The sequence below is a fragment of the Sceloporus occidentalis genome, unplaced genomic scaffold (genome assembly GCF_023333645.1).
Source record: "Sceloporus occidentalis isolate IW3139 unplaced genomic scaffold, rSceOcc1.0.p SCAF_10, whole genome shotgun sequence".
NCBI lineage: Eukaryota > Metazoa > Chordata > Lepidosauria > Squamata > Phrynosomatidae > Sceloporus > Sceloporus occidentalis.
In genome coordinates, this window is record NW_028316990.1 from 32229328 (window position 1) to 32257224 (window position 27897).

Genomic DNA, 27897 nt, shown 5'->3' on the forward strand with positions numbered 1-27897 from the left:
TATATATAAAATTATAATTTTGTATATATAATTGTGTGTGTGTGTGTGTGTGTGTATATACACACACATATAACCTTGTGTTTAATATTATGTATGTGTTTGACTCCATTCCCTTCCTGCGCTCTGATTGGCTGCCTATTTCTGAGGGGTTTTGCCATTGCCTCATTCGGCCTAAAGGCGCTGGATTAAGGTTCCAGCCTCTCTGGGGGCGTGGCCACTCAGTCAATTCCCCTCAGAACAGCGGCTCCTTTTTAACCAAGAACGCCACCTCCTCCTCCTCCGCGCATGCGCAAACTCCGCAGCGCCACCTGCCGCCCGCGGCGCCTCCCTGCACCGCGCGCTGAGCATTGTGGGTAAAAGGCGGAGCCAGAGCTTCCCACGTGTCCGCCTAGAGCCAGGCCAAGATGGCGGCCGGCTGAGCGCTTCCAAAGTGGACCTAAATTGAAGAGGAGGAGAAAGAAGAAGAAGGAGAAGAAGAAGGGAAAGCGGCAGGGAAGAGAGAGGTAGGGAAGGAAGGAAAGGAGGGGAATGGTCAGAAGGGGCTTCTTCTTTCACCTTTAGCCTTCTTTAGCCTTTTGGGGGGAGATTTCAGGCTTCATCCGCATTGTAAAATTAACCCGGTTTGATACCACTTTGATTTAACTGGCTCATGGCTGTGGAATTCTGGGAATGGCCGTTTGTTGTGGCCCAGAGCGGAGCGAAGCTCCGCTCTGGGCCACAACAAACGTCCCTTCCCAGAATTCCACAGCCAGGATCCTTTCCCAGAATTCCAGAGGTGCTTTCCCTCAGCTTCTTCCTCTATGGAATTCTGGGAAGGGTCGTTTCTAATAATAAACCCATTTTGAGATCTCTTTGACTGCCCCTGGCTCATTGCTATGGAATCCTGGGAACTGTAGTTCATTGTGGCACCAGAGCTCTCTGACAGAGAAGGCTAAAGGTCTCACAAAGCTACAGTTCCCATAATTCCTTATCATGGGCTGGAATGGGGCCTTCTCTGTCAGAGAGCTTTGGGGCCACCATAAACTAAACTTCCCAGGATTCCCTAGCACTGAGCCAGGGCTCTCAAAGGGGCCTCAAACTGGATTATTTCTGCAGTGGGTTTAGAAAGTGGAGCAGTTTGGAGGAGCTCTTACTCCAACCCAGGTTTTGCCTCCTGTTTCTGCAAAGCCTCCTCTGCAGAGTTACATCAGCAATGAGCCTTAATAATAATAATAATAATAATAAGTTTATTACGGCCATTTGGCCAACAACCTTAATAATAAAATTGTGCCTAGAGTCATAGACTCTAAAACAAAATGGCTTTCCTAACCATGTGTTCAGGGTTCCTGAAACCCATTCCCCAGTGAAACCTTCCTTTGGCAAACGCGGATAAAGGAGGTTCTGTTTTTAGACCATCAGGAGAGAATGATATGGAGTAAGGCACAAGAAAACTCCTATGTCTGCACCATCTCTCTCGGTGTTGCTGTATTGCTGTATTGTTACATCATTGTGTTTTATTTGGGAAGCTTAGACACTGCCAGGAACCCAAGGTGAAACCCAAGGCCTCTTCTGCTTCTCTCCTGTAGAGGAAACGTTGCTGGTAAAATTCTGTGCAGTGGACCCTCCACATTTGCTGGGTTTAAAAGATCAGGACCCCTGTGAAAGTGGGGAAACCACAACTAAAACCACAATTTATTTTACACAAGAGAACACCTCTGTAGGGATCTTCAGGTCCTCCGGTGCCACTCTGTGGTCAACATCTGCCAGACCGTGACCATAGGGTTGTGCTGGAAGACCTACAAATGTTTAGAGAAGGGTTCTCTAGGAATCTCTAGCTCAGTGGTTCCCAACCTGTGGGTCAGGACCCCTTTGGGGGTTGAATGACCCTTTCATGGGGGTCGCCTAAGATCATTGGAAAACACCTATTTAATTACAGTTATGAAGTAGCAATGAAAATAATTTCATGGGTTTGGGTCACCACAACATGAGGAACTGTATTAAGGGGTCGCGGCATTAGGAAGGTTGGGAACCACTGCTCTAGGTCCTCTTTCTGATAGACATTGACCATAGAGCAGCGATCCACAAAATCCAGTCCTCCAGAGGTTTTGGACTTCAGCTCACAGAAGCCTTGGCCAATGGACTGGGATTCTGGGAGCCAAAGTCCAAAACGCCTGGAGATCCAAAGCTTAGGAACCATTGATCTAGAGCATTGGTCCCCAAACTGTGCCCTTTAAGAGGTTTTGGACTTCAGTTCCCAGAAGCCTCAGCTGTGTTGGCCAGGATTCTGGGAGCTGAGGTCTAAAATCCTTTAAAGAGCACAGTTTGGGGACCACTGATTACTAGAGAGAACATATTACTCAAATCTGAACTATCAGAGCAGCCAAAGTCAAAACTGCAAATGTGGAGGGCCAACTTTATATATCACTGTAAAGATGTTTTATATAGGGAGTATTATGGTCTTACTGAGATCTCCTGGTTGTGGGATATGTGTGAAATACAGCCTATGGGAGAAAGATTGGAGTTCAGTTTGTCTTTGGGGTGTTGATTCCTACATGACTTTTGGCCAGAGAGTGGTTGTGTGGCAGACGCCCAGCTTGGCTCAGCAGTTCCAGCATTAATTCCTCTGATCTGTCGTGCGGTTTTCAATGACTCACTTCCCAGGTAGGCTACTTTCGCTTTTGAGTGGTGTGTTTTAATTGATTGCATCACTTTTAATACAATTTTGTGATCCAGATAGATTAGTATGTTAGTATGTGCATTTCTTGTGCCAGCTTGGGTTGGTTCTTTACTTTTAAACAAGCATCTTGATCTTCAAACCTTAACAGGCGACTTCTTTACCACATGAAGATAAAATATTATTGCCGACCAGCGTCTCCACATCAAACAGCGTGGAAGTCACAGGAGCCGGACCGACACATCAAACCAGGCAGACTATAGCAGAAAACTTGGAAATGAAATTTCGTATTCTCAATCTGTTTCCAGCTAACTGGAGCATCCACATTTTTCCTAAATGTAAGCCTCTAGTCCTTATTATGTAAATAACATTTGAACCTATTAAGGCATTGTCTGCAGTGGTCTTCAGGGTCATAGAGTCATAGAGTTGTAAGAGACCACAAGGGCGTTCAGTCCAAACCCTTGCCATGCAAGAATAGACAGTCAAGGCACTCATGACAGATGGTCATCCAGCTTCTGTTTAAATACCTCCAAAGAAGAAGACTCCATCATACTCAACAGATCTTTTCTCATCTGCATGGCATAGGAAGCTGCTTTATCCTTATTACAGATCTGCCCATCTTACAGTTGTGTCTGTTCTAATGGGTAGTAGCCATTTTTCCAACTGGTATTTTCCGTCTTCTGTTTCATGATCCACTTAAATGGAGCTATCAGGGACTGAACCTGACGCCTTCAGCCTGCAAAGTGGGTGCTCTAACCAAGCCACAGACCTATTATTATCATTCCCTAACAACTTCTAGTCACATTTTCTTATTATTTTCTATTTTCCCCTTAATTTTTTTCATTTATTTGCTAAGGTCACCATATTACTAAATTCTGTGATGACAGATCCTAATTTTTTTTAAAAGAAAACATGTACTGTATACCAAATAACAATGGCTGACATTCCTCTTGGGACTTGGTTGCTGCATGCCTTCAAATCGTTTCTGACTTGTGGGAACCCTAAGGCAAACTATCACAGGGTTTTCTTGAAAAGACTTAATCAGAGGGGCTTTGTTTTTGCCTTCCTTTGAGGCTGAGAGTACGTAACTTGCCGAAGGTCACCTAGTCAGTTTGCATGGCTGAGCAGGGATTTGAACATTGATCGCCAGAGTTATAACCCAGCACTCAAACCATGGCCTTATGTGTGCACAAAATTGAATTGAGTAGTTTTATAATGGCCATATTCACCTAAGAGCTGCTGTGAGATTACAGATTACAGGGTACAATAAATGAGCATGAGCAAGTAGGCAGACTATACCATCATGTTGGTTGTACATGATGAGCCAAGTTTTAACCAACTAGAGCTCCTCCAGTATCTGTAGACTTCTATTTTTGATATGTAGAAGGAAAGGGAAAGGTCCTGGTAAGAACTTCATGCCTCAAACATTACATAGAGAGATCTTGTAGCACCTTTGAGACTAACTGCTCCTCGCCGCGCTCGCCTCCAAGATCCAGTGGAGCTTCGAAAGCTTGCAACAAGTATATTGTGCATTTCGGTTGGCCAATAAATTTATCACAGTTTGGTGAATTTTTGTTTGAATTTGCTAAATGGCCAACACAGCTACCCTGAATGATGTATGTAAGGAAGGCTATTTGTAACCATGAGGTCACTTGTACCAAAGGAAAAGTGTACTTCTTTAATTAGACATTGCATTATATTTACCATTTCCTGGCAGATTCTCAATAATGATGCTTTGTTGTCAGAGGAGTTGAAATAGAAAGCTCTTGCATACAAAGCCTGCATGCCCCTGTGCATTTCCCCCACTTATCTGCAGGAATTCCATACAATAAGAAATTCATAGATACGTTAGGGAATCTATGTCATGCCTCTAACTCTTATATGCCACTGTATAAGTGTCATGGTTGACCTAGTTATCTGTAGGGTCTTGCCAGTCATGATTGCCACCAGTAAGACAATGCAATGGTAGTCCAAAAACTTTCCTGTGATGTCGTCATACCATACAGTCATCAGAGTAGAAGCCATATCTGAGGATATCGTAAACATGTTTAATGGCTCCTTTAAGGAAGTTGTGATGTTTGAGTTAGGATGAGAAAAAGTTGAAATTTGCTTTCTCACATCCTTATCCATTTTTCTACTTCTGCTTTTGGATCTGGGAAGTTCCTTGGGAAGAGAAGAGTGTAGTTCTCTGCTTCTGCCACTGCTTGTCTTCATGAGCCAGATTATTACTTGGAAAAGCAAGAGAGGAAAGAGTAAAGGGGGCAAGGAAAGAATTCCTTGTACACCTTACTGCCTCTTCCTCCCATTGAACAAGAAGTTAAGAATAAACAATTGATGGGGTAGAACGGGTTCTTCAGTGACCCACTGCCAGTCCTGTGTATTTACTATGGAATGAATACTGATGACTTAGCAGACTCCTGTGTGTTTCTTTCAGCCAGCTCTAAGTGATACTCCAAAGCCATTTTTCTTTTGATGCTACTATGGCAAATGAAGAAGATGACCCAATTATACAGGAGGTAAATGGACCAGTCTTGTTTCTTTTGAGATCTCTTGCATTAGCTTTTGCACTGATCCAAGAATGTTGCATGTCTTCAGACTTACTGGCCAGAGTAATTGATGATTAGTTCAAAATGGAGGCCTGTTGAAGTTAGCATCCAAGATGAAGAGCGGTAAATGCAGTTGGGGCCAGCCTTACCACAAAGGCAGACACTTCAGGCTGAGAACTAGTTGGCTGGTGTCTCTCCCATCAAGTATTTTCTTAATTGGTTTTAGGTTGGTCCATAATTTTTTACTTTATTTGCTCTGTGTGGCACTGCATTGGTTTTATGTGCAATTTTGTACGCTTGATAGAAATATTAAAAGCAAATAAAAAGACATGATTACATTTTATTTTTATTTTGCTCCCGGTTTCCTAGATTGATGTGTACTTGGCCAAAAGTCTGTCAGAGAAACTCTATCTATTCCAGGTATTTTTGGACTAACTTTTTTTTAAAAAAAGAAAACCCATATATTAAAGTATTATCTTCTTTTTAACATGAATCAGTTCAGCAACTTTTCTCTCTCGTAGTATCCCATTCGCCCCGCTTCGATGACGTACGATGAAGTGACTCACTTGTCAGCGAGGATAAAGCCGAAACAGCAAAAGGTAGAGCCTAATTTTAATCCTGTTTCTTTTTGAAAATGTTTCAAAATCACAGTAACCTGCTTAAAAATATTAAGGCTTAGTGGGGCAGGGGACTTACAATACCTTGTAAGCCTATCCAGCTGCTTCCCAGTTCATGCACTAACCACTGAAAGATTCAGTGAGTCAGACTTTTCTGTTTTTGCCATCAATTACCAGAGAAAATAGATTTAACTGAAAGATTTGATTGCCTTACTGATCCAACATAGTTGTTAGAATGGGAAGCTCATGACCCTCCAAAATGTTGGACTGCAGCTCTAGTCATTCTTCACTGTTGGCTCTGCTAGGGCTGATGGAAGTTGCAATCTCAAGGGCCTCACATTTGTCAGCCGTGATGTAGTAGCTAAGAAATCAATCTTGTGTGTGTTTTTTCTCCAAAAGGAGGCCCAGCGTAGTTGGTGATGCTTATTCCCTGGATAAATTTACGTGGGGTGGCAGCCACAGCTACACATGAGGAAAGGCCCCAGTTCAAGTCTAGACTCTTATCAAGAGCACAGTGAATAATTCTGACCTTGGCCTTAGTCTCTCTCCACTGTAGATGATACAGGGTCAGCAGTACTTGCAAACTTGACACTACTCTTGTAGGATCACAGTGCTGTAATGCATGTGGAATTGATGCTATTCAAATACTTACAATATATGGCTGGTTTTAGTTAGTGATTCACCTGTTTTAGCATTCTACCTATTAGACATTTACAGAGGAATGGTTGCACCTTACAGGAGGAGGACATTGAGAGGAAGAGGATCCAATAAGGAATGCATTCCTAAAGTCTGTCTGCACTTCCATATTTGAAATTAGTGTTTAAGCTTTATTTATCAGGGTCCTTGATTGATAACTGAGTTCCCTGTTACGTTTTTAATATTATATATATATATATTATTCTCCTGCCATAAGGCCCAAAGTGGCTTACAATAATTTAAAACAGAAATGTAACTAAAATATTATGTTAAAAAGGTTGTGTTACAAAAGTTAAAAACTTCCAATGAGGTTCTTAGAACTCAGGCTGACTTGTATAGGGAGATACAATCTCTTAGATGTTGCCTTGTTTTTAAAGTGTTACTTTCTGCTTGTTAAACTACTGTTGCTTAGGTTGAGCTGGAAATGGCTATCGATACGTTGAATCCCAACTACTGTCGCAGTAAAGGGGAACAGATTGCACTCAACGTCGATGGCACATGTGCAGATGAAACGACGATGTATTCCTCGTAAGTATTACCAGGGTGCTGGGTGTCTGTGCCAGTCTATGCTGGAGGCATGGCTTCATACCTCTTCTTTGTCAGTATACATTTTTACCCCAAATGTTTCCCAACTGGATCTTTGGTGGGAAGTGATGTTTTGTTTTTTTCCAAGTGATTTGAAAGCACAATGGATCATAAGTTCTGAACTCCTCGATAATTACTTTGGATCACCCAGAGATCTGCTGTAGTTCCAGAACTACCGTCTGTCTGTTCCTGAGGTGTTAATAGATGATCACTCTCCTCAAGTAGTCACAATCAAAGCAGCTTTGTATATTTTGCAGGAAAATGATGGATAAGCAATCTTTCTGCTCTTCGCAAACCACAAGTAACGTTTCACGATATGCTGCTGCTATCTACAGGAAAGGTAACTTGAAATCTCAAGATTTCTACCATCTTTTTAAAAGAAAAGGCACTTTTTAATGTTTATTCATTATATTATTAAATGGTTATCCTGTCTTTCTACTATACAAAAACTTTCAGTATCAGTAAAAACTGAACTAAGCCTTTTTGAAATGTCATTTTTAAACCTTAGAAATGCTGGCTTCAAAGTGAGAGGCTATAATATTTCTCTCCTGCTCCCCCTTTCCCAGTACTACATTGTATAACCTATAGACCCATGCCCTCCTTGTCGCTGCTTCCGTTCAAAGTCTATGCTGTGAAACCTGGTGAAGAGTGTTGAACTGGGACTTAGAAGATCTTGGTTCTAATTCCTTCTGAGCCATGGGAATCACACCAACTCATCTTGTGTGTGCTGTGTGCCTACAAGTCATTTCCGACTTATGGCGACCCTAAGGCAAACCTATCATAGTGTTTTCTGGGCAAGATCTGTTCAGAGGAGATTTGCCAGACTCAGTCACTTTTTTGTCTCACTGTGGCCCTCCCTCACAGGGGTTGTTGTGAAGATGAGCTGGGAAGAAAAGGAGACATTTTTCAGGGAATCGAAAGTACATGGCCCTGACATCATTAAAGGAAAGGCAGGATATAAATATTATAAGAGAATAAAAATGTTATGTTTTTCCTTCAGGTGAACTCCACCTTACACCACTGCATGGAATCCTGCAAATGAGGCCCAGTTTCAGCTACTTGGACAAAGCTGATGCTAAATACCGGGAAAGAGAAGCTGCTAATGAACGTGAGTAGCTTCTCTCTCTTGAGAGAAGGGCCTCCCCTGAAGATCAGGCAGGTGTATGTGAAACATAAGTGAATTTTTTGTTATTTGCGTCCCATCTCCAACATATCACATTATGTACATATATGTAAACAGGTATTCCAAAATAAAGTTTAAAAAATCCAAAACACTTTTAGTCCCAAGTATTTCAGATAGAGGAGACTCAACATGTATGTTCCTTCTGCAGTTCCATGAAAGGCAGCAGAGTCAGGCTTGGAGTACTCATCCTTGTCTTGAAGATCCTTGACTTACTTTATTACTGATTTCCATGTTTTTCTTGCCACAGCTGGTGATTCTTCCCAGGATGAAGCTGAAGAAGATGTCAAGCAAATCACGGTGTGTCAGAAATTCCTTATCAATAACTATTTCAGGAGCTGTAAACTTGGCTTGGCATTTGTTATGTAGGGGACTAGAAAGCTGTCTTAAACAAGAACAAACAGGTTCTAAATCTAATCCAGCATTGCCTGCTCTGCTCTGTTTCAGCCAGGGGTCTTTCCCATCACCTGCTATCTGGAATCTTTTTAAGTCAGTAGGGGAATGGTGCTGCTTTCTAGATGTTATTGGACTGTGAGTCCAGTCAGTCCCAGCCAGCACTACCAATGGTGAAGAATGCTGAAATGCATGATTCCCACCTCTATCTTAACTGGAGGTGCTGCAGTTACATTTGGGAATACAATCTGAAGGCAAAGTAATTGCTCTGCCATTGAATTATGGTTTCCTCACCATGTTAGCTTTTACCTGTATTAAGGAAAGTGGTTTCTGGCAGATGGTTAATGAGATCCAGCTTTTCCAGCCCTTTCCCTTGAATGCATGAGTCTTATTCTCCCTTTGTTATTAGTCATGCTTAATTTAGGAACATCAGCTGGTTCAGTCCTATGAGTTCTTGCAGAAATGACAGGCAAAGGAGCACTGAATTCATCTGCATTGCTGCTTTATACTGAATCCAGGCCATCAGTACTACTGGTTTTGACTAACGTTTCAGGCACAAGATTTTCTGATCCTTCTTGGAGAGGCAGGAGATGACACCTGTAGCTTTTTGCATGCAAAATAGCTTTAATTTTTCCCATGATGCAGCACCTAATATTCCCAGTTGATCTCCTATCCAAGGAGAGCCAGTGTGATATAATGGTTTGAGTGTAGACTAGGACCCTGGAAGACCAGGGTTGAAATCTCTGCTCAGTCATGGAAACCTTCTGGGTGGCCTTAGGCAAATCACACTCTGTTAGTCTCAGAGGAAGGCAATGGCAATACCCTAGGATAGAGTCACCGTAAGTCAGAGTCAGCTTGAAGGCACATAAGAAAAACAGTCTTTCTGTCCAAATACTAACCAGGTCTGATACCAGTTTCTAAAGCACAAAGGGTTTGCTATTGATCATACACACACACATACACACCATTCCTTTCCTGTTCTGAATACATGCCGGCCTGTATCACGCTTGAGTACTTTTTTCATTCTGGAGCAAAGCAAAGCTTATCTCACTGAATTCGCCTCCACTGCAAAATGTTCTGCCCTGAGAAAAGCAGCATGTCAGAGGGGGAAAGGTAACCAGGCCTTCATGAAGAGATTATAAAAGACCATTTGACTATAACATGAATGAGAATAAACGGAAGGAAAATTGGAGACAGAACTTCATAATGGTGTGACTCCTTAACCTTCAGTCATGAGAACTAGTGACATGCTGTCTTTTTGACCACAGTCATCTGATCCCAGCAGTTCTGGAAAAAGTAAATGGTTATTCCACCTAACAGCTGCTGTACCAAGAGCGCAATAATGTTGGTGGCTCATATTCTGGTTTCAGTATATTTTGGTTCTTTTACAGACCAACACTTATTCAAAACAGGAATGGGGAACAGATAGCCCTTCAGATGTTCATGAACTGCAGTTCCCAGCATACTTCACCATGGGCTGTCCTGACGCTGATGGGAATTGCAGTCCCACAGCATCTTGCCTTGAGAGAATTCTAGTGTCGGGGAAAAGCAAGGCTGCTTCTCTATTCAGTCTTTTGGAGAGATCTGGTCCTGCTAACTAATAATGGGGATAATTTTTTCAGGTGAGGTTCTCCCGTCCGGAGTCAGAACAGGCACGTCAGCGACGGGTTCAGTCTTATGAGTTCTTGCAGAAAAGGCAAGCTGAGGAGCACTGGGTCCACCTGCATTACTACGGTTTAAGGGTAGGTATTTGCATCTTCTAGCTGTAGTTGTGGTTTGTTAAATTAATTGAATATTTACCTAGTTGTATCATGTACACTTTGCCTGTTTCTAGAAGGGAAGGAGGGTTGTAGGGGTGCACAGTCTAGGTTGCAATCCTACAACCCTCCTTTCCTTCTAGAAACAGGCAAACACCCTAGACTGTGCACCCCTGGACAAAAATCATTTTTGCCCCTAAATACCCATTAAGGGCACAGGAACATTTTCCACATGTTTTTGCCTCCCCTCAGACCATTTTAGGCCCAGGAGAGGAAGGCTTTAATAAAAAGAAGTGACTGGAAGCCACTTCCTGTTTTAAAAAAGACTCTCCCAGGTGTGAAATGGCCCAAGGAGGTCCAAGAATGTGGCAGAAATGCCCCAGCTACCATTGTTGTCCATGCCATCTGGAGGATGCACTTTGAGGAAGGCTGGCATACAGAAAAATAGAGTTGGAAGTGACATAAGGATCGTGTAGAATAATAGTGGTATGATTCCACTTTAATAGCCATAGTTTCATCCCATGGAATCCTGCAATTGGCAGTTTAGGGAAGGTCTTTCTAATTCTCAGCCAGAGAACTCCGATGCCTCACCAAATTACAGACCCCAGGTTTCCATGCCATGGAACAATGGTAGTTAAAGTGTAATGGGGGCACTATAATTCTGCATTGTGAATGAAATCACTTCTTGTTTATTTCCTGTTTTTTAAAAAGACTTTCCTAGGCCTAAAATGGCCCAGGGTTACTCCAAAATATGGCAGGAAAGCTCCCTCCCTAATACTGTAGAGGATATTTTGGTTGTGTGTGTGTGTGTATTGTGGTGGAAATATTCCTTGTTGAAATAAAAAACTATAGAAAGATGGAGTCACCTTTGTCAGCCAGAGAGATGGTTTTTGAAATAAAGGCTTGGAGTTTAGAAAAACTAGAGCAAAGGAATAAGGAGTGCGTCTTGACCTGGATGGAAGCTGGCACCAGTAAAAAGACATAACATAATGTACTGAGATAAGGACATTCAGAAGCAAGGTTAGGAGGAAGGCTACAGGAGGGGGTAAGGAGTGATGATGCAGTTTTAATGTATGCATGTATTTCTGTTCTGATTGTAAGAATTCTGTATGTTTAAATTGTAATTAGCCAATCAGGTGTATTGAAGAAGCTTCTTTGTCTTGAATAATATAAAAAGAGCCATTTTGTCTTGTTCGGGGTCTCAGCTTTTGGAACTTGAATTCCACTGAGTTCATTGTTTTCCTTTGTCGACAATTGGAAATAAACTTATGGATTTTCAATTACTAGGTCCTCTTGCCAATCCTATTGCTCTGCCAATCCTAGAAATTTAAGTTTCCTGAAATTTCTGTTACAGTATCTGGGGCAACAGAAATGGTCCTGGGGGCCTCACTTTACCTACCTCATTCTACTTTGAAGCAAGTCTTCCTCTTGAATAGAGTGAGGGAGGGCCTTTCAAGTAAACCTTCAATGCGAACTGTGAACCCTTTATATACTTATGATATTTTTGGTGAATTTATGTATATGGCATCGGCACTAGTACACACTGGTCCACAAAGGGTCTCTGCATTTCCAGTGTGTTTGTTGCATCCATAAAGACATGAAAATTGATTGGGTTTTTTTGCAGTAAAAATGCTAGGCTTCTGAAAGGAAGAACAGCTTTGAAAACATTGGTGTGCAACTCTTAAAGCAATGTGAAAAGAATTCCAGCTATTCTGTTTGACATTACGCAGTACTTACATGGAAATTTAAGCACAGTGTGCTCTGGCCAATTGTTTATGTAAAAGCCAATTAAATATTGCTTGGAATCCAGACCTCATCATGAATCTTGGGCTTTCTTCCCATCTTTCTTAGGACAGCCGCTCTGAACATGAACGCCAGTATTTGTTTAGTCAGGGTCATGGCATGGCTGGAAATACTGAATTAATTAAATCTCCAAGGTAAAAACTTTCTCTTACTTCTTTGGATTATTCATTGGGAACAGGTCTCCGTTGAAGGGAAACCTATATACTAGTTGTAGCAGCATCCTTTAAATTGAAAGGGGCAAGGGCACAAAATGGGAAGCAATGGTGACCCTCTTGTCTTCTGCTACCCTGATTACTTTGTCAAGTAAAACTCAGATGAACTTTATTCCTTACGGTTTCTTGAACCTTGTCTGTAGTTATTCACCTTCGATTCTTTCTTGGTTTTGGTTGATAGTGTAGTCCTGTGTGCATCTACTGAGAAATAATAACAACAACAACAACAACAACAATAATAATAATAGGATTTATTTATATGCCGCCCAATCACTGGGAATCCGGGCGGCTTACAACAGAGGGGATAATAGACGATTCCCTGTCCTCAGGCTTACAATCTAAAAAGACACGACACAAAAGGAGAAGGGAATGGTGTGGGGGGGGAGGAGATCAGGTCCAGCATTCTTCTCTCCCTCTGAGGCCTGGACCAAGGCAGATGGACCGGAGGGAGGGCTCTTCTTCTTCAGGCTAGTCCTGATGGAGCTGGGCCAGCCTATTCTCTCCCTCACAGGCTGAAAGATGACAGTTATGGAGGGAGGGCGCTCTATCTTCAGGCTGGCCCTGATGGAGCTGGGCCTGCCTGGTCAACTCCCTCACAGGCCGGAAGATGACAGTTAAGGAGGGAGGAGTCTCTTCATCCAGGCTAGCCCTGGTGGAGCTGGGTCTGCCTCTTATGTTCATAGAATCATAGAGTTGGAAGAGAAAAACCTTCAGGACTATATACAGTGGTCCCTCCACATTCTTTGGGGTTAAGGGTGAAGAACCCATGAATTGAAAAACCACAAATAAAAAAACACTTCTTGTTACCTGAGAGACCACCTCTTCAGGAATCTCCAGGCCCTCCAGTGCAACTCTGTGATCAACATCTGCCAGAGATTGATCATAGAATCATGTTGGAGGACCTACAGATGCCCAGAGAAGTGTTTTCTCTAGGAACTTCTAGGTTCTCCAGCACAATTCTATGGTCAGCTTCTGGCAGAATTACACTGGAGGACCTAGAGATTCCTACAGATAACTTACTAATCAAAACTGCAAATAATCAAATCCTCAAAAGTCAGAGCTGCAAATGTAGAGGGCCAATTATATAACCTTACTTGGAACTAAATCATAATTGAACCTGCTGGGATTTATCTTCTGAGCAGAGATGCACAGGACTGAACAGTTAATGTGTGAAATGACAGAGGAGGTGAACTTTTCTTCCAGTATGGGACCCAAGGGTACTGACAACATAGATTCTTTTGTGTTCTTTGTAGAAGACCAGAGAAATAAGTTACTTGTCGTATGGCAGTTCTCTCAATAGAAGTGCTGTAAGGATGTATTCTTTCTCTTTCTGCAGTGAATATTTGATGATGCTGGTGCCTCCAAGCGTGGAAGGGGAAAAGTAAGTGGATGGGGGCAGAGGGCTCTCCTGCTTTACAGAAAAGGCCTAGATTTCACATTTCCTTGAACACTTCAGAAAGCATGTCCAAAAAAATTTGGGGAAAGCTCTCTGCTGGTACATCTGAAAAACTGGAGACTTGCTGGCAATCTGTAGATTACAGTGGGGAAGCTGGAACCCAATACTTATCACTGTGGTTGGTGGTTAGGGATGATGGGAGTTGAGGTCCAACATCCATCCCCTTCATCCCCTACTCTTGTTGATATAACTCCAGATGGAGCAGTGGTTTGATTTGGTGTAAAATATGCTTACCAGTGCAGCATAGCAGTTTGGATTTATGACTCCAAGGTTCAAGTCTCTGCTCCTCAGCTTCAGAAAACCCTGTGATAAGTTCACCTTAGGGTTGCCATAAGTCAGAAATGACTTGAAGGCACACAGCAACAAATGCTTGGTGAGGTGGAAGGTGCTAGGGGGGAAAATCTTCCTATTTGCAGGCATGGTTAAGTCCTCTCCTGCTTCATTCTTCCAGCTTTTCAGAGACAACCCATTGAAGAAGCCAATGTGGTGGTGTTGTCTTTTGTTTTCTTAATGCATTTCCTTTTGTATGCAGGGACAAACCTGTGGCTCCTAGCAATGTACTCTCCATGGCTCAGCTGAGGACTCTGCCCCTTGCTGACCAAATCAAGATCTTGTTGAAAAATGGTATGCTCTTTTGGCATTTATTTGGCTTATTGATGTTTCTAAAAATTAACCTTATCGAGAGGTAGAATGACAGACTTTGACGTAGTCATGTTCCTAAGGATAATATCTAAAAATGTAGGCAGTTGTGTTTATGTATATTAACGAATCTGTTCAGGCAGTTTTCATTCCCATCAGGAACAGGTCTTTTGTAAAATTGATGGGTCGTAATTCAGAGACTGAGCCACCCCAGAATACATTATAACAGGGGAAGCTCAAACCAGCATTTTTTTGCTGAGAAAACGCATCTTCCCATAGTACAGTGGAACCTTGTTATCCACTGGAGTTTGGGTCCAGGATCCCCCGTGAATAACAAAATCCGTGGATGCTCAAGTCCTATTAAATACAATGGCAGAGCAAAATGGTGTCCCTTATATAAAATGGAAAATCAAGGTTTGCTATGAATTCCTTTTCTCTAGGCATTTGTAGGTTCTCCAGTCAACATCTGGCTCAACATTATTCTGTAAACGTCTGGCCCATGTTGACCATAGAGTTGCCCTGGACGACCTAGGGATATCTAGACAGGTGTTGTCTCACTATATGTGGCTTTTAGCTTATGCAGAAGCTGCTCTGCAATGAAAATAATGGTGCATGTGTTGCCATGAGCACGTGCCCCGTTGTTTTCAATGGGGCATGAGCATACGCGGATTTCCCCTTACGCGGGGGATCTAGAATGTACCCCTAACCCCAGTGAGTGCGGAGGGCCCACTGTATAGGAATCTCTTGAAACGGCTTTGCAACTCTATTTTGTTTTTCCTTCCCTGCAGTGAAGGTCATTGCATTTGCAAACCTGATGAGTCTCTTGGCTTCTGGGACCGATCCTACTGCAGCCTTGCGTTGCATACAGCAGGTGGCACTGCTGGTGCAGGGAAACTGGGTTGTGAAAAGGTAAGCATGCCTTTTGTTCTAGAGGTATTTCTACCTGCAAAAGAGACTCTCCTGTTCAGGTGCGCTTTTTCTTTTGTTTTGAGGGGGCAGTAGTAGAAAGTAGAGTCCAGTGTGGTGCAGAAACTATTACCATGCTTGGGAGACTCATTCGAGAGCTTCTGACACGCCATGTATTCATTGTGTATTTACCAATGTTTTATTTTATGTATGTGTGTGTTTAAGTCACCTGTCAATTTATGGTGACACCATGAATGTCACAGGATTTTCTCAGTCAAGGAATACTCGAAGGTGGTTCTGCCAGTTCCTTTCTCTGAAATACAGCCTACAGCACCTGGTATTCATTGGCATTCTCCCATCCAAATATTAACCAGGGCTGACCCTGCTTAGCTTCCAAGATTAGACCAAATCTGATCTGATGCCTTTAGGTATTAGGCAGGTATGACAGTCCTGATTAATTTTCTGCTGCCTCTGTTTCTCAGCTGATTTTAAAGAGTTCCAGATTTTCCTCCTTCAATGGCACCTTTGCTTTCTGATGGTTCAGTGTACATAAACATTGTTTCATGCACAACATTATTCAAAATATTGTGTATAAATTTCATGTCTACTTCAGTCCTATCTGCAAGATACTTCATTATGTATATGCATGTATTCCAAAATAAATTTAAAAATCCAAAACACTTTGGGTCCCAAGCATTTTGGATGAGGGAGCACTCAATCTGTGCCAGTTTAAACAAAATGGATCTGGTTTAACCTTTCCTTTACTCAGTAAGATATTATGGGGCAATTTTTCCATGATAAATATAAACCATGTCTTTTTACCATACAGATAATAAACAACTATTTACTATCATTTTTTCCATCCTTGAGTTATTATCAGTTGAACTGCCAAAATGGAAAATACTTCAGGGTTTTTACATAAAAGACTGTTACTATCTCCTTCAAAAAAACCATGACCGGTTTCAGTCTACTGTTTACTTTGTAAAATCCTTTTGTGTGCAATATACCAAGGGCTTTGGGTTCTTTTTCCAATGACTTGAGCAGCTTGTAATCCAGACTGCATTACAAGGTGCTACTTGGCAGGTATCTGGAGCTACTGTATTAATAACAACTGGCAATAAGAAAAGCTACAACTAACAAGTGTTTATCTTCTTGAACAGTGATGTCCTGTACCCAAAGGATACCTCCAGCCCACACAGCGGAGTCCCAGCAGAAGTGCTTTGCCGGGGAAGAGATTTTGTTGTGAGTATGAAAGGCACCTATTTTCTTACTGTTCCTTCCAATCCTAGAGTGTTGAGTAGGAAAGGGTTGTAGCTCATTGGTAAAGCATATGCTTTGCATGCAGATATCCCCAGGATGCCCCTGCTAGTCAGTGTCAGTAATACGCTGTCAGTGATCTGACTCAACATACTGTTAAAAAGTAGCCCCACTTTTCCTCCTTGTCCTATGCCCAGATTGAAGGTTTAAACAGCATTGACACTGAGAGGATAGTAAAGGCTGGAGAAACACAGTTATTTTTAATAGCTTCAGTTGTGATGATATCTTCTCTTCTTCTCCTCCTTTCTCCTGCTCAGATGTGGAAGTTTACACAGGACCGCTGGGTGGTACGGAAAGAAGTAGCAACAGTTACGAAAGTAAGCTTTCCTTTTAAACATTTACTTGATAATGTTAAAACTTGATGTTCTACTCAGCACAACTTTCTGTCTCAAGGCAGGATTCATTTTACCAGTCACCCCAAATATGACAAACCTTACGACTGACCCACATGGAAAGTTCTGTGAAAGACAGAAGGTGACTTTTTCAGGCACCCTAAGAAAAGCATTCAGTTCTGACTTTGGTTTATTTAAATGAAACAAGTTACTAGTCCTTCTGGGATTTCACTCTGAAAAGATCTGGGTGAAACTTCAATTGATCTTCAAAATGCAAGGAATTTTTTCCACAGTCCAGATTTGCATTGTAAAATATGGGCCTCAGTCCTCATCTCTTTGGACTTTGTCCAAGACTGGTAAAATGCAGATTTTGCCAGAATTTATCTTGATGCAATTGGAAAGGAATTTAAATCATGCATTTTTCTCCCACAAACAGCACTAGTGCATCAAACACATTTGCTTAAATTATATTTGCGTGTGTGTTCATCTTACATGTTAAGCAAACAGGATTGCCTAGGCAAGCTTCAACAGATTCTTCTATCTAGGCTAAGGTTCAGTTGTTGTCCAGTTTCTGTGTGTTCTTTTTGGGACACACTAAGATTTGAAGAGCTGCTCTCACATAGTGCTTGACAACTTGTCAGTCAGTGAATGATATACAGTCAGTGACATATACAGTGAAATGTATATCTTACCAATATATACATAAATAAATACTTGGTTTTTTTCTAGCTTGGTCCAGAAGATGTGAAGGACTTCTTGGAGCACATGTCTTTTTTGAGAATAAACAGAGGTTGGGAATTCAAACTCCAGTACGATGAGGATTTTGTCAGGAAGCATCCAGATGTGGTCCAAAGGCAGCAGATGCTCTGGATGGGTATCCAAGCCAAGTAAATGATTTGCTTTCCCTTCCACAGGGAATGGGGTGAGGAGGGGATGCAGGGGAGAGTGATAAATGTTAGTATCTGTCTTGGTGCCATGGAGACTTGGTGGTGGGCCTAGCTTGGCAGATTTATTTGAAGGGCCAATGGAGAGCCATTAGTTTAGTCAAACAGTAAGCATCCTCAAAGTGTCACTCAGTTCACTTTAGGGCTGCCATACGTCAGAAATTGGTTGAAGAGACACAGCAACACATACACTCTTTTGTCTTTTCTTCAGGCTAGAAAAGGTGTACAGCCTGGCAAAAGAACACATGGCACCAAAGAAACATGTTGCTCAAGCAGGTAAGGCATCCTGGGAGTCAGGAATTGATTTGTGGGCAGGAGAATTTAGTGAACATGGAGGCCACTTTCTCATGAATGCCAGCATGCTCTGCTTTTGCTTTTCCTGGGAAAGGAGAAGAAAATTTAATGAATATTTTTCATAATGTGAACCAAGCTCTTTTTAAAAATAAATAAATCATATTTACACTGTAAATTGGTTTAACAACCAGTCCTTTGCCAAGGGTCTTGTGGAGGTGGGAGCGGGCAGTGTCTCCAAAAGCATTCCTCCCACACGAAGCTACTCTTCCCTGGGGAGAGATTTTGAAAGCAGAGTGAGAAGATAATGAACTTGTGGCAGTTCACTATAGAACTCACACAAGTGAATGTGGCGACTTCTAATTCAGCATTTGGCTCCTTTCCAGTCTCTGGAGGCTATAAGGAGAATTATCCCATAGAGCACATGAATGGACCTTGCTTTTATTCCTTCTCCTCTGCCCTTGCTGCTTTTCTTCCCACCATCCCCCAAAATCTGCTTGGAAGGATTAAGTAGTTGGGCAGTCTGAAAGGCGATTAGCAGTCTTAATGGCAACCCTGGCTTAAAGCGAGTCTATCTTGCGTATATACCTTGAGCTTTTATCAAGGGCGGTTGCTTTATTCTTCAACTCCCTTGGTACTGAGACTTGAAATTCTTCTGTGTTTGGAAGTGTGATGGGAAATACTCATGCAAAGCTGACAGAATCTGGAGTTGGGAAGTTGCTTTTTAAAAAGCATTGATTATGTAAAATACAGACAGACACAATACTTTTTTGCAGGAGTGCTTACGTACTTTTCCCCCCCATTCTGTTACTTGCTATTTTTGCAGTGAGCCAAGCAAAGGCTTTTCAGGATTCATACATTATACACTGGTGGCACTACTAGGTAAGAAGTAGTGACAATGTCATCATTATAGGGGTGACAGAATGGCATAATGCTTGAAAAATTCCACTCAAAATTCCTCTAAAAATGCCATTTAACAGTAGATTTAAAAGTAACAGAACAGTGTTACATCCTCCCTCCCAAAAGAGTAGTGTCATTCTCACTACATCATTTTTTAAAATACAACTTGCTTCCTCCATTTCAAAAACAAACTTGTTGTGGATAGTCGAGATTGCTTGTAACTCATTTATACAAGCAATCCCTTTCTTTCTTTCTTTAGCTATTTGGAATTGTCATTTGGTTGACAGTGGAACACACTCCCTCAATGTGCGGTGGAGTATCCTTTGGAGGTCTTTAAACAGAGGCTGGATGGCCATCTGTTGGGTATGCTCTGATTCAGAGTTCCTGCATGGCAGAATAGGATTGGACTGGATGGCCCTTGGGGTCTCTTCCAACTCTATGATTCTATGAAATTAGGCATCAGTTCATCCATCCTTCATTTTTAGTTGTCTGTCCATGGCTACTAATCATCCTGGCAGTGTATAACTTCCAATATCAGAGGCAGTATGCCTTGCAATTATCAATTACTATAACACTTAAATTGGAGGGTGCTCTTGCACTCACATTCTGCTCGTGTGCTACTCAGAGGCTTCATAGAATCATAGATTTGGAAGAGACCCCAAGGGCCATCCAGTCCATGCAGGAACTCTCATTCAAAGCATCCCCAACAGATGGCTATCCAGCCTCTGCTTAAAGACTTCCAAAGAAGGAGACTCCACCACAATCTCCAAGGGAGTGTGTTCCACTGTCGAACAGCTCTTACTGTCAGGAAGTTCCTCCTAATGTTGAGATGGAATCTTTTCTCCTGTAGCTTCTATCCATTGTTTCATGTCCTATTCTCTGGAGCACCAGAAAACAAGCTTGCTCCCTCCTCATCATGACACCTCAGATACTTAAACAGGGCTATCATATTACCTCTTAACCTTCTCTTCTCTTCTTCAATCTAAAGTTTCAGGTTGGCTGCTATGAGACCAGAGTGGATATGTCTTCAGCTTGATCCAATGCAGCTCTTCTTGTGACCAAATTGCAATTATGATTGATGTTATGAGTGTCACACCTCAATAGATGCAATGAATTCACTGCTTAACCTCCCAGGTTATCTGCCTAAATTTCCTTGGTATCTTTTCTTCTTTTGTGTGTAGCTGCTCCCTTGCTGGTTTCCGGAGAACAGAGGATCAACCTGGCAATAGCAAAAGTCAAACAGAACTACGGACAACTGGAGCAAGACTTTAAGAAGCGGAAGGCCGAAAGTAGGGCAAATGAGGCCTCCTGCCCAATGGATGTTCTTGGAGTCCGTATTAAGGAGGAGCCAGTGAGTGATGAGGAGCCAATGGACATATCAGTCTGCGACGGCCTGAATAATGGACTGGCCAATGGTATCCATTTGGAAGAGAACTCAGTGGACTCCTTGAACGGCCACTTGCCAGTCCAAGAAAGGGTCACCCAAGAACTGAGAGCCTTTTTGGTGGGAACATTTAGGAAACAATATGTTCTAACCCTGAATGAGCTGAAACGGTTGTTCAATCTCCACGTGGCTAGTCTGCCTCCTGGGAATCTCTTGTTTAGCGGTATTTCAGACAAAATGTTGCAGGACATGGTGTTGGACATGGGCTGCAAACAAATAATGGTGCCTGTAAGTGTTTTTATTTTAATATTTTATTTTACTGTTACTATCTGTTGTGACAGCAGATTGAAAGTGGCATCCTGATAGTGGCATATGTATATGTCAGTTTCCTTTACGTCTGTGTATATCCTCTTTTGGACACTGTGGAAATTGGTATACCATCCCTCCCATTGCCCCCTCAACCCCAGACTTACCATACAGACCCTGAGGCTCCATCGCACAAGCTGTTCTGTGCTTCATGGAGAGTGGGCAAGATCAGAGGAGCCATCTGGCTGTGTCCCCATAACCCCACAACAAAAATGATGACAGCAGCACTAAAACTTTCCAAGGACTCCAGGAGTTCTCTGTTCTGTTGTAATCATTTTGTGTCTGACTCTGGGGAGACAACCTCTTCACTTGTGTCCTCTCTCTATAAGACATTGTAGGGACTGGGACTTCAGAAGGTGTACATTAAGTCTGAGAGGGGTGTGTCGCTTCACTTACAACAGGTTTGCATACAGAACCACTGGGCTATAAAGGATTACAGTTTTAAGAACGACAGCTGTAGCAAGTGTACTTGGAGCCAATGTAAGAAGTAAGGATACAGTCTTTCAGGCTGTCCATTGGCTTAGTTGCTGTGCTAAACCAGTATACAGTATTTATATATTTGCATATTGTTTGTTCTTTCATTTTCTCTTCTCTGTTATCTTACAAGATAGGGAAGGTTCTGTTTGTGTTTTCTTGGAAAGTACAGGTTGAGTACCTCTTACCCAAAATGCTTCGGACCAGAAGTGTTTAGGATTTGCATGTACATAATGAGATCTTGGAGATGAGACAAAGCCTAAATATGCCTTCAGGGAGCCCCCCAGCCGCTTAACGTCCGGCTTGCAAACAAATGAGTAAGTGTGCGGCAGCCACAAGTAGCTGACAGGCTTACCGGAGGTGCAGGAGCCTAAGAATGCACACCTTATGGCTGGGGTTTATGCCACATCTGCTACTGAAAGTGGCTGAGAGGATCTTTTTTCCTTTGGGGACACTGAATAAACCATCTGTTGTGTTCCTGCATTTTGATTGTGACCTGTCACTTGAGGCCAGGTGTGGAATTTTCCACTTGTGCTGTCATGTCAACACACGTCATGGTTTGAAATGGATTTTGTTTTGGGTACCTGTTGTGGCTTGCCATAATGGTTTGAACTGACAGGCTGCATTAACAGTCCGAGCTATATAGACTGACATCACAGAAAATGGGATGCTGAGCTGATGGAAAACAAAAACAGACAAGCCACTCTAAACCATTGTCTCTCTACAAGTTGTTGAGGCATAACAAGAAACCTTTATTTCTGCTATTCATATTTTAGTTTAGACTTTACTTTATATTCCAGATATGTGGATGGCTAAATTTGCCCCATTTCCTTCCCTGAAGATCCCAGGAAGCTGTCCCAAGCAGTGAACTCCAAAGGCAAAGCAGTGACCAAACCATAGTTTGTTAGCTAGTATGTTCCTCCAAATTACAGTTTGCCCAAACCTGAGGGGTACGTGTTACCTTCATAGAAAGTAAAACAGTTTCTGACACAGTGGCTGCTTACAAACCATAGTTGTCAGATGATTCTGGTTTGGATATTGTAACAAACCATAAGTTTGGTGTTTCATCTGAAGCCCCTGGCTAATCTATGGGTTGTTGTTTTTTCAAATCCTAGTTTGGTATGTTGCCTGAATTGCACTGAAGGAGAAAAGACATAATACAAATTTGCTTTTAGCAGAGAAAATCAGAAAAAAAGTCGAGCAGGTATAGTTAAGAGTGTATCTGTGTCTTTTCAGAGATCTAAAAACTAGTTTTATACGAAATGTAAGATGTAAATGGTGTTTGTTTAAAACGGGGTAGGAGAGTTACCCACAATGGAAACACTTTAGTCTGGATGCTGCCAAGCTCCAAAAGTGGGGGGCTTAGGATGTCACATTGGGTGGTTCATAACAGTAAACATGAATCCTTAGCAGTTACGATATGTTATGTCCAGCTGACAGTGTTGTAACTGCTGAACAGGGTGCCAGCCCTTCTGTTTAAAAAATCAGCCGTGGGTTTGTTAGTATTTGCCTCTTTTTAAAAAATGAATTTGCATCCATTCAGCTCTGTGGAGATCAATTTTTAGGAAATGTTGATGGGACTGTACAGTCGGCCCTCCGTTTTCACGGGGGATCCAGTCTGGACCACCCCTGCGAAAATGGAGACTTGCCTATATTCAAGCCCCATAGGCTTGAATGAGGCACGTGCTCACGCCTCATTGAAAGTAACAGGTCACCCTTCCATGAATATTCAAGACCGCAAACCTCAAGTCTGCGAGAAAGAAGGGGCGACTGTCGTTTACTTAGTATCTTCCCTTGTTCCAAAGTTCTTAACCAGTTTGGACAAAACAAAAAAGTGGCTGGTTGAAGACGTTTTAGTTTGTTTGCCACCTTATAGGAAGACTCATGGAGTTGGAAGAGATCTTAAGGGTCCTCCAATCCAACCCCATTCTGCCATGCAGGAACTCACAATCGAAGCACCTCCAAGAGATGGCCATCCAGCCTCTGTTTAAAAACCTCCAGAGAAGGAGACTTCACCACACTCCAAGGGAGTGTGTTCCATTGTCAAATAGCTCATACTGTCAGGAAGCTCCTCCTAATGTTGAGGTGGACTCTCTTTTCCTGTAGTTTGAATCCATTGTTCAGGGTCCTATTCTCTGGAGCTGCAGAAAACAAGCTTGCTCCATCCTCAATGTGACACTCTTTCAAATACTTAAATAGGGCTATCATATTACTTCTTAGGGCCCAAACAGATGGCCCTTTTAAGCCATCGTCCAGGCAGCTTTGGAGTGCAGCATTTAGACGCTGCACGTTGTGAAGCTGCCCGGACGTCAGGCGCAGCATTTAGATGCCATGGGGCTGCGGAAGGGGCAGCACAGCAAAGCCATCTTTTCCTCGGCCAAAAAAGGAGCAGATCTTTTCCAATCCTTTTTCAGCCAGGTTCAAGGCGAACTGGGTGCTGTGTATAAAATCCGATTATCTACACGGGTGAGGGATGGTTAATATGAACAGAGTGAAATCTGTGTAGGATCCAATGTTAATGTGGAGCCACGTGGTCTGTGGTTGTTTTAATCAGGGTAGATTGTTTTTCTTCATTTAAAAGAATAAAATACTATGTGACAGGATCAGAACTTGGAAACATTTTTCTGTGTGCTACAACTCCCATAATACCATGCCCATTGCTGCCTGGGCTATTATGGGAGTAGCAGTCCGGAAAGTTCTGCAAGCCTTGTTGGGGAGACACAGGTAGAGTTTTTGACTATCCTTTGCCTTGGAACCCAAAAAAGAAATGGTGTGAACCCGTTAAATTCTCTCTGTGTCTCCAAGATCAGCTCACATGTGTTCTATACTTGATTGCAGATTGTTCTGTTCCCAAACAAGAGAGTTATACCATGTTATGTTGTTTTTCCTGCATTTGGTTGAAGCTGAGGTTGCAAACTCTTGTGTTTTGCCTTCTGCATACAGATTCATGCAAAATCTTAATTGAATTAGTATTTTTCCTGTCCTGTTTTTTTTTTAAAGTACCCTAAAGCCAATAATCCTAACTGGTGCAACCTGTTTTTAGTTTCCTCCACAGACGGCCGCATTACCGGATGAACAAAAGGTCTTTGCACTTTGGGAAGCTGGTGACATGTATGACCAGGTAAGCTCTAGCGGACTCCGTGCTTTGGGCTGAAACCTCCAGCAAAGTATAAGCATTTAAGGCCCAAACAGACAGGCCCAAATAAAACTGCTTCTGGTCACTTTAAAAGTATTCTGTTTAAATGATGCATGCATCCCAAGAGTCTGGAAGCCACGCCAAAACCATGCTCCAGTCCTCAGACTGTGGTTATCAATTTTGGTTGAAGTCAAGATGGGATATTAAACCAAGTTTAGATAGTGGTTTCAGGTCATTTACTCTGAAATGGTATCCTGGTTTAATCACAGAACGGCATGCTCCAGAAAAAGAAAAGCAGGCAACTGATAACTTATTCCACAAGGGTTTGTGTTATGCATACACTAGTTTTCCTTTCTTCTTTGCCTCTGACAGGCTATTATATATATCTATATATATTAACCTGGAGTTACTTTCTTTTCTCCTTCTTTTTTGATCTCAAAGCACAGGCAAATTTTGCTTGAAATTTTTTCCAAAAACTACAGAGTGCGTAGAAATGTCATCCAGAGTCGGCTGGCCCAGGAATATGGAGACGATCTAGAGAAGCAGCAGGTGGATAAAGTCTTGAAGGTAATAACTGGTGTGCTTGTAAGTGAGACTTGAAATGCCTATGACCCATTGCAGTAGAGCTTGTTTTATTTAATTTTTTTACAGGTTTTCTTGTTGAACTCAGGATTCCTTGTAGGATTAAAGAAACCAAAAGGGTGTGTGTGTGCATTCAGCTTTGCAAAGAAGAGTAGGGGAGTTAGATATAACATATCAAGGAAATAGCAGTTAGTTCATGGTTGTGTATTGTCTGTGCTCTCCCACGTCTCAGGAATCTTTCCCTGCCCCACCTAAAGATGTCAGGGATCGAACCTGGGATCTTCTGTATGCAAAGCATGTATCTGAGCTTTAAGCTTTCATCCCTAATAATTTTGAATATGGAATGACATCAAACAAACCACCACTTCTAGATGCAAAACATGATCCTCACCGGGGTGTGTATGCACACACTTGTGTATATTCAGTTATAAGTTGGGTGGTATTGGCTCTAACACGCTTAGCTTGATTATTGGATTCCTTTGCCCGAAAGATTTTCCTGCCGCTGTTTGAAATTAAATCCCATCTCCTCAGTGGCATTTGCACACTTTTACCTGCTGCAACAACAGTTTGAAAACTTTAATTAAAATCACCTTTAAAGACTATTTATTTCTCCTTTAAGCAGCAGCCCTAAGGCCAGCTGGCAAGTGGTATTTCAAGCCCTCTTTGAAATCCCTAGAAGACCTTGAAGGTCATTTTCCCTCAGGCTGATTCTCCTCACAGGGTTTGTATGTATACGATACTCTTTTATAATGTGGAACCAACACAGAACCATCCATGCATGGGAGATAGTATTGCTAAGCTTGGGAGAATTGCAGCAAAATGTTAGAAGAAAAGGTAGATGCATGTGTGTACACACACACACAAACACACCAGATCTGTATGTACAGTGGACAGAGAATCATGTCTTTTTATTTCTAGAAGGCATGACTCTAGCATCCATGTTTTTGGAGATACATTTTGGCGATCCCAGTGCGAACGATCTGGGAGCCATGATTCCCTTCACTATGGCAATATCATCTTCCCTTTGTTAAGGGCAACAGGCACAAAAATTTCACAGAATGCTGCCAGAGAGAGGATGGAAAGGGGATAAGGAATGGAGTATCTTGGAAGATATTTCAAGTTTTGTACATTAATCTGATTGGCTACTTCTCTAGATTCAGATCCTGTGAAACTATAAAGAGCTCTAAGCTTTCAGACAGCGGAGGCAACAGGAAAGCCCAGATGGCTGATACAATCTTCAGAATACATGTGTGCGCCCTCGGTTGTTTGAAAAAGACCTACGCATTAAGAGTGTTAATTTGTTAATTGCACCAATTAGCAGATTAATGTGGGTTTCTTGGTCTCTAATTACACTGCCAACTAGGTATCAGTCTAAACACTGAGGCTCAAGTATTTCTGTTCAAGGAGAGAGAGCGTCAAACAATTCCCATTGGAAACGTTACGCAGGCGTGTTGCGTTCTCAGAGGATCACTGTAGTTACCGGCTGCCGTCATCTGCAAGCCCCAAAGGATTGTTTTTATCTGTCATCATGCTATCTCTGTGGTTTTCGGGGAATGCTTTATCTCTTAAAGGAGCCCCCCATTATTGTTCTTGGGGAACAGTAAGCCAGATAAGGGGTGCCTTTACAGCCATACAGGTTAGAGATGTATACGTAAAGGATCATAAAATCAGCAGGTTCTCTGGCAGGAACCCATGCAAAATTTTCCCCATTGAAGTGCACAGTGAGGAGAGGCAGTATGCTCACAAATTCATTGCTGTTACTCTTCCACAAGATTGTCAGTTAATGGGAGGGATATCCTTTTGAAAAGAACCACTTTCCAAGATCAGTCAAGCCACCCTCTGAAAATAGGTCCCTTGGGATCCTTTCTGTTTCCTTTCTAGCTCTTGCAAGCAGCATTTTAATCAGGGCGTTATGGTTTGAAAAGCCATTCCCGCTGCACACAGATATTTCATAGAGAGAGAGAAATAGATTTTTCTCATCTCCTTTCAATAGCTGAGATGTCGTTTGGAGAATGAAACAAAAGGGAACATACCCAGCTAAGGAGTCAGGACTTTCCCCCAGTTTTTGATGGTGCCTAGATTCTGGAGTAACTGTCAAACTGGTATATATGTTCTTAAAACACCAAGCGTCATATAGAGTTTGTGATGAAAATTGTGCCTTAATGTCATTGAAAGGAAGCCCTTGCTCTTGGCCTATTAAGTAGAAATGAACACTGGCTACTTTTTCATTCTCTTTGCTTCTCTCTAGTCCAGTGATCCCCAAACCTTGGTCTTCCAGAAGTTTTGGACTTCATCTCCCAGAATTCCTGACTGTTGGTCAAGCTGGCTGAGGCTTCTGGGAGTTGAAGTCCAAAATAAACGCAGGACCAAAGTTTGGGAATCACTGCACTAGTCAGTGAGCTGATTTCTAGAAGTATGCAATTAGAAGTAGAATTATTTTTCGGCAAGATTACATTAGATTATAAAGAATGCTTCTTAATGCTTTTTCCTTTCTCCTAGGACTGCTGCATAAGTCAGGGCGGCATGTGGTACCTTAAAGGGACAGTGCAACAGCCAATGTCTTGACAGATGGGCTTCGCTTCTTGTTGCATCAGGTTAACTCCCAAGACCAGAGGCAAAAATGGAGCAGACAAGAAAAGCACACCAACGTCCTACCTACTTTTCCCTTCATACAGGACAGAACTGGTTCAGCTCATGCCCTGTGGATGGAGGGCGCTATGGACCCAGC

The 27897-nt window shown here is 42.2% G+C and overlaps 1 protein-coding gene across 4 annotated transcripts; it reads left to right on the top strand.

Moving 5' to 3' along the window:
- The first annotated feature begins 383 nt into the window (after positions 1-383).
- POLR3E (RNA polymerase III subunit E) lies at positions 384-27837 on the top strand. Of its 4 annotated transcripts, none has more exons than XM_089476861.1 (22): positions 384-503; positions 2805-2991; positions 5088-5169; positions 5569-5619; positions 5721-5798; positions 6925-7040; positions 7355-7437; positions 8098-8205; positions 8528-8577; positions 10293-10412; positions 12279-12364; positions 13779-13823; positions 14431-14522; positions 15326-15446; positions 16604-16685; positions 17018-17077; positions 17822-17979; positions 18248-18312; positions 20409-20899; positions 24495-24572; positions 25029-25154; positions 27669-27837. In XM_089476861.1, the coding sequence occupies exons 3-22, from the start codon at positions 5134-5136 to the stop codon at positions 27732-27734; spliced, it is 2112 nt and encodes a 703-aa protein (XP_089332987.1). In that variant the 5' UTR covers positions 384-503; positions 2805-2991; positions 5088-5133; the 3' UTR covers positions 27735-27837. The 4 variants fall into 4 exon arrangements, 3 of the variants coding, with proteins under 3 accessions (XP_089332987.1, XP_089332989.1, XP_089332988.1); XM_089476862.1 differs by lacking the exon at positions 384-503 and adding an exon at positions 2439-2640; XR_016271717.1 differs by lacking the exons at positions 25029-25154; positions 27669-27837 and adding an exon at positions 22567-22655 and having other exon boundaries at positions 24495-24569.
- The last annotated feature ends 60 nt before the right edge of the window (positions 27838-27897 follow it).

Excerpts from the sequence above, each read along its gene's own strand:
- POLR3E (XM_089476861.1), top strand. The coding sequence starts at position 5,134 with ATGGCAAATGAAGAAGATGACCCAATTATACAGGAG. Across the intron at positions 5,799-6,924 it reads TAAAGCCGAAACAGCAAAAG|GTTGAGCTGGAAATGGCTAT; the intron begins GTAGAGCCTAAT and ends ACTGTTGCTTAG. Across the intron at positions 7,438-8,097 it reads TGCTGCTATCTACAGGAAAG|GTGAACTCCACCTTACACCA; the intron begins GTAACTTGAAAT and ends TTTTTCCTTCAG.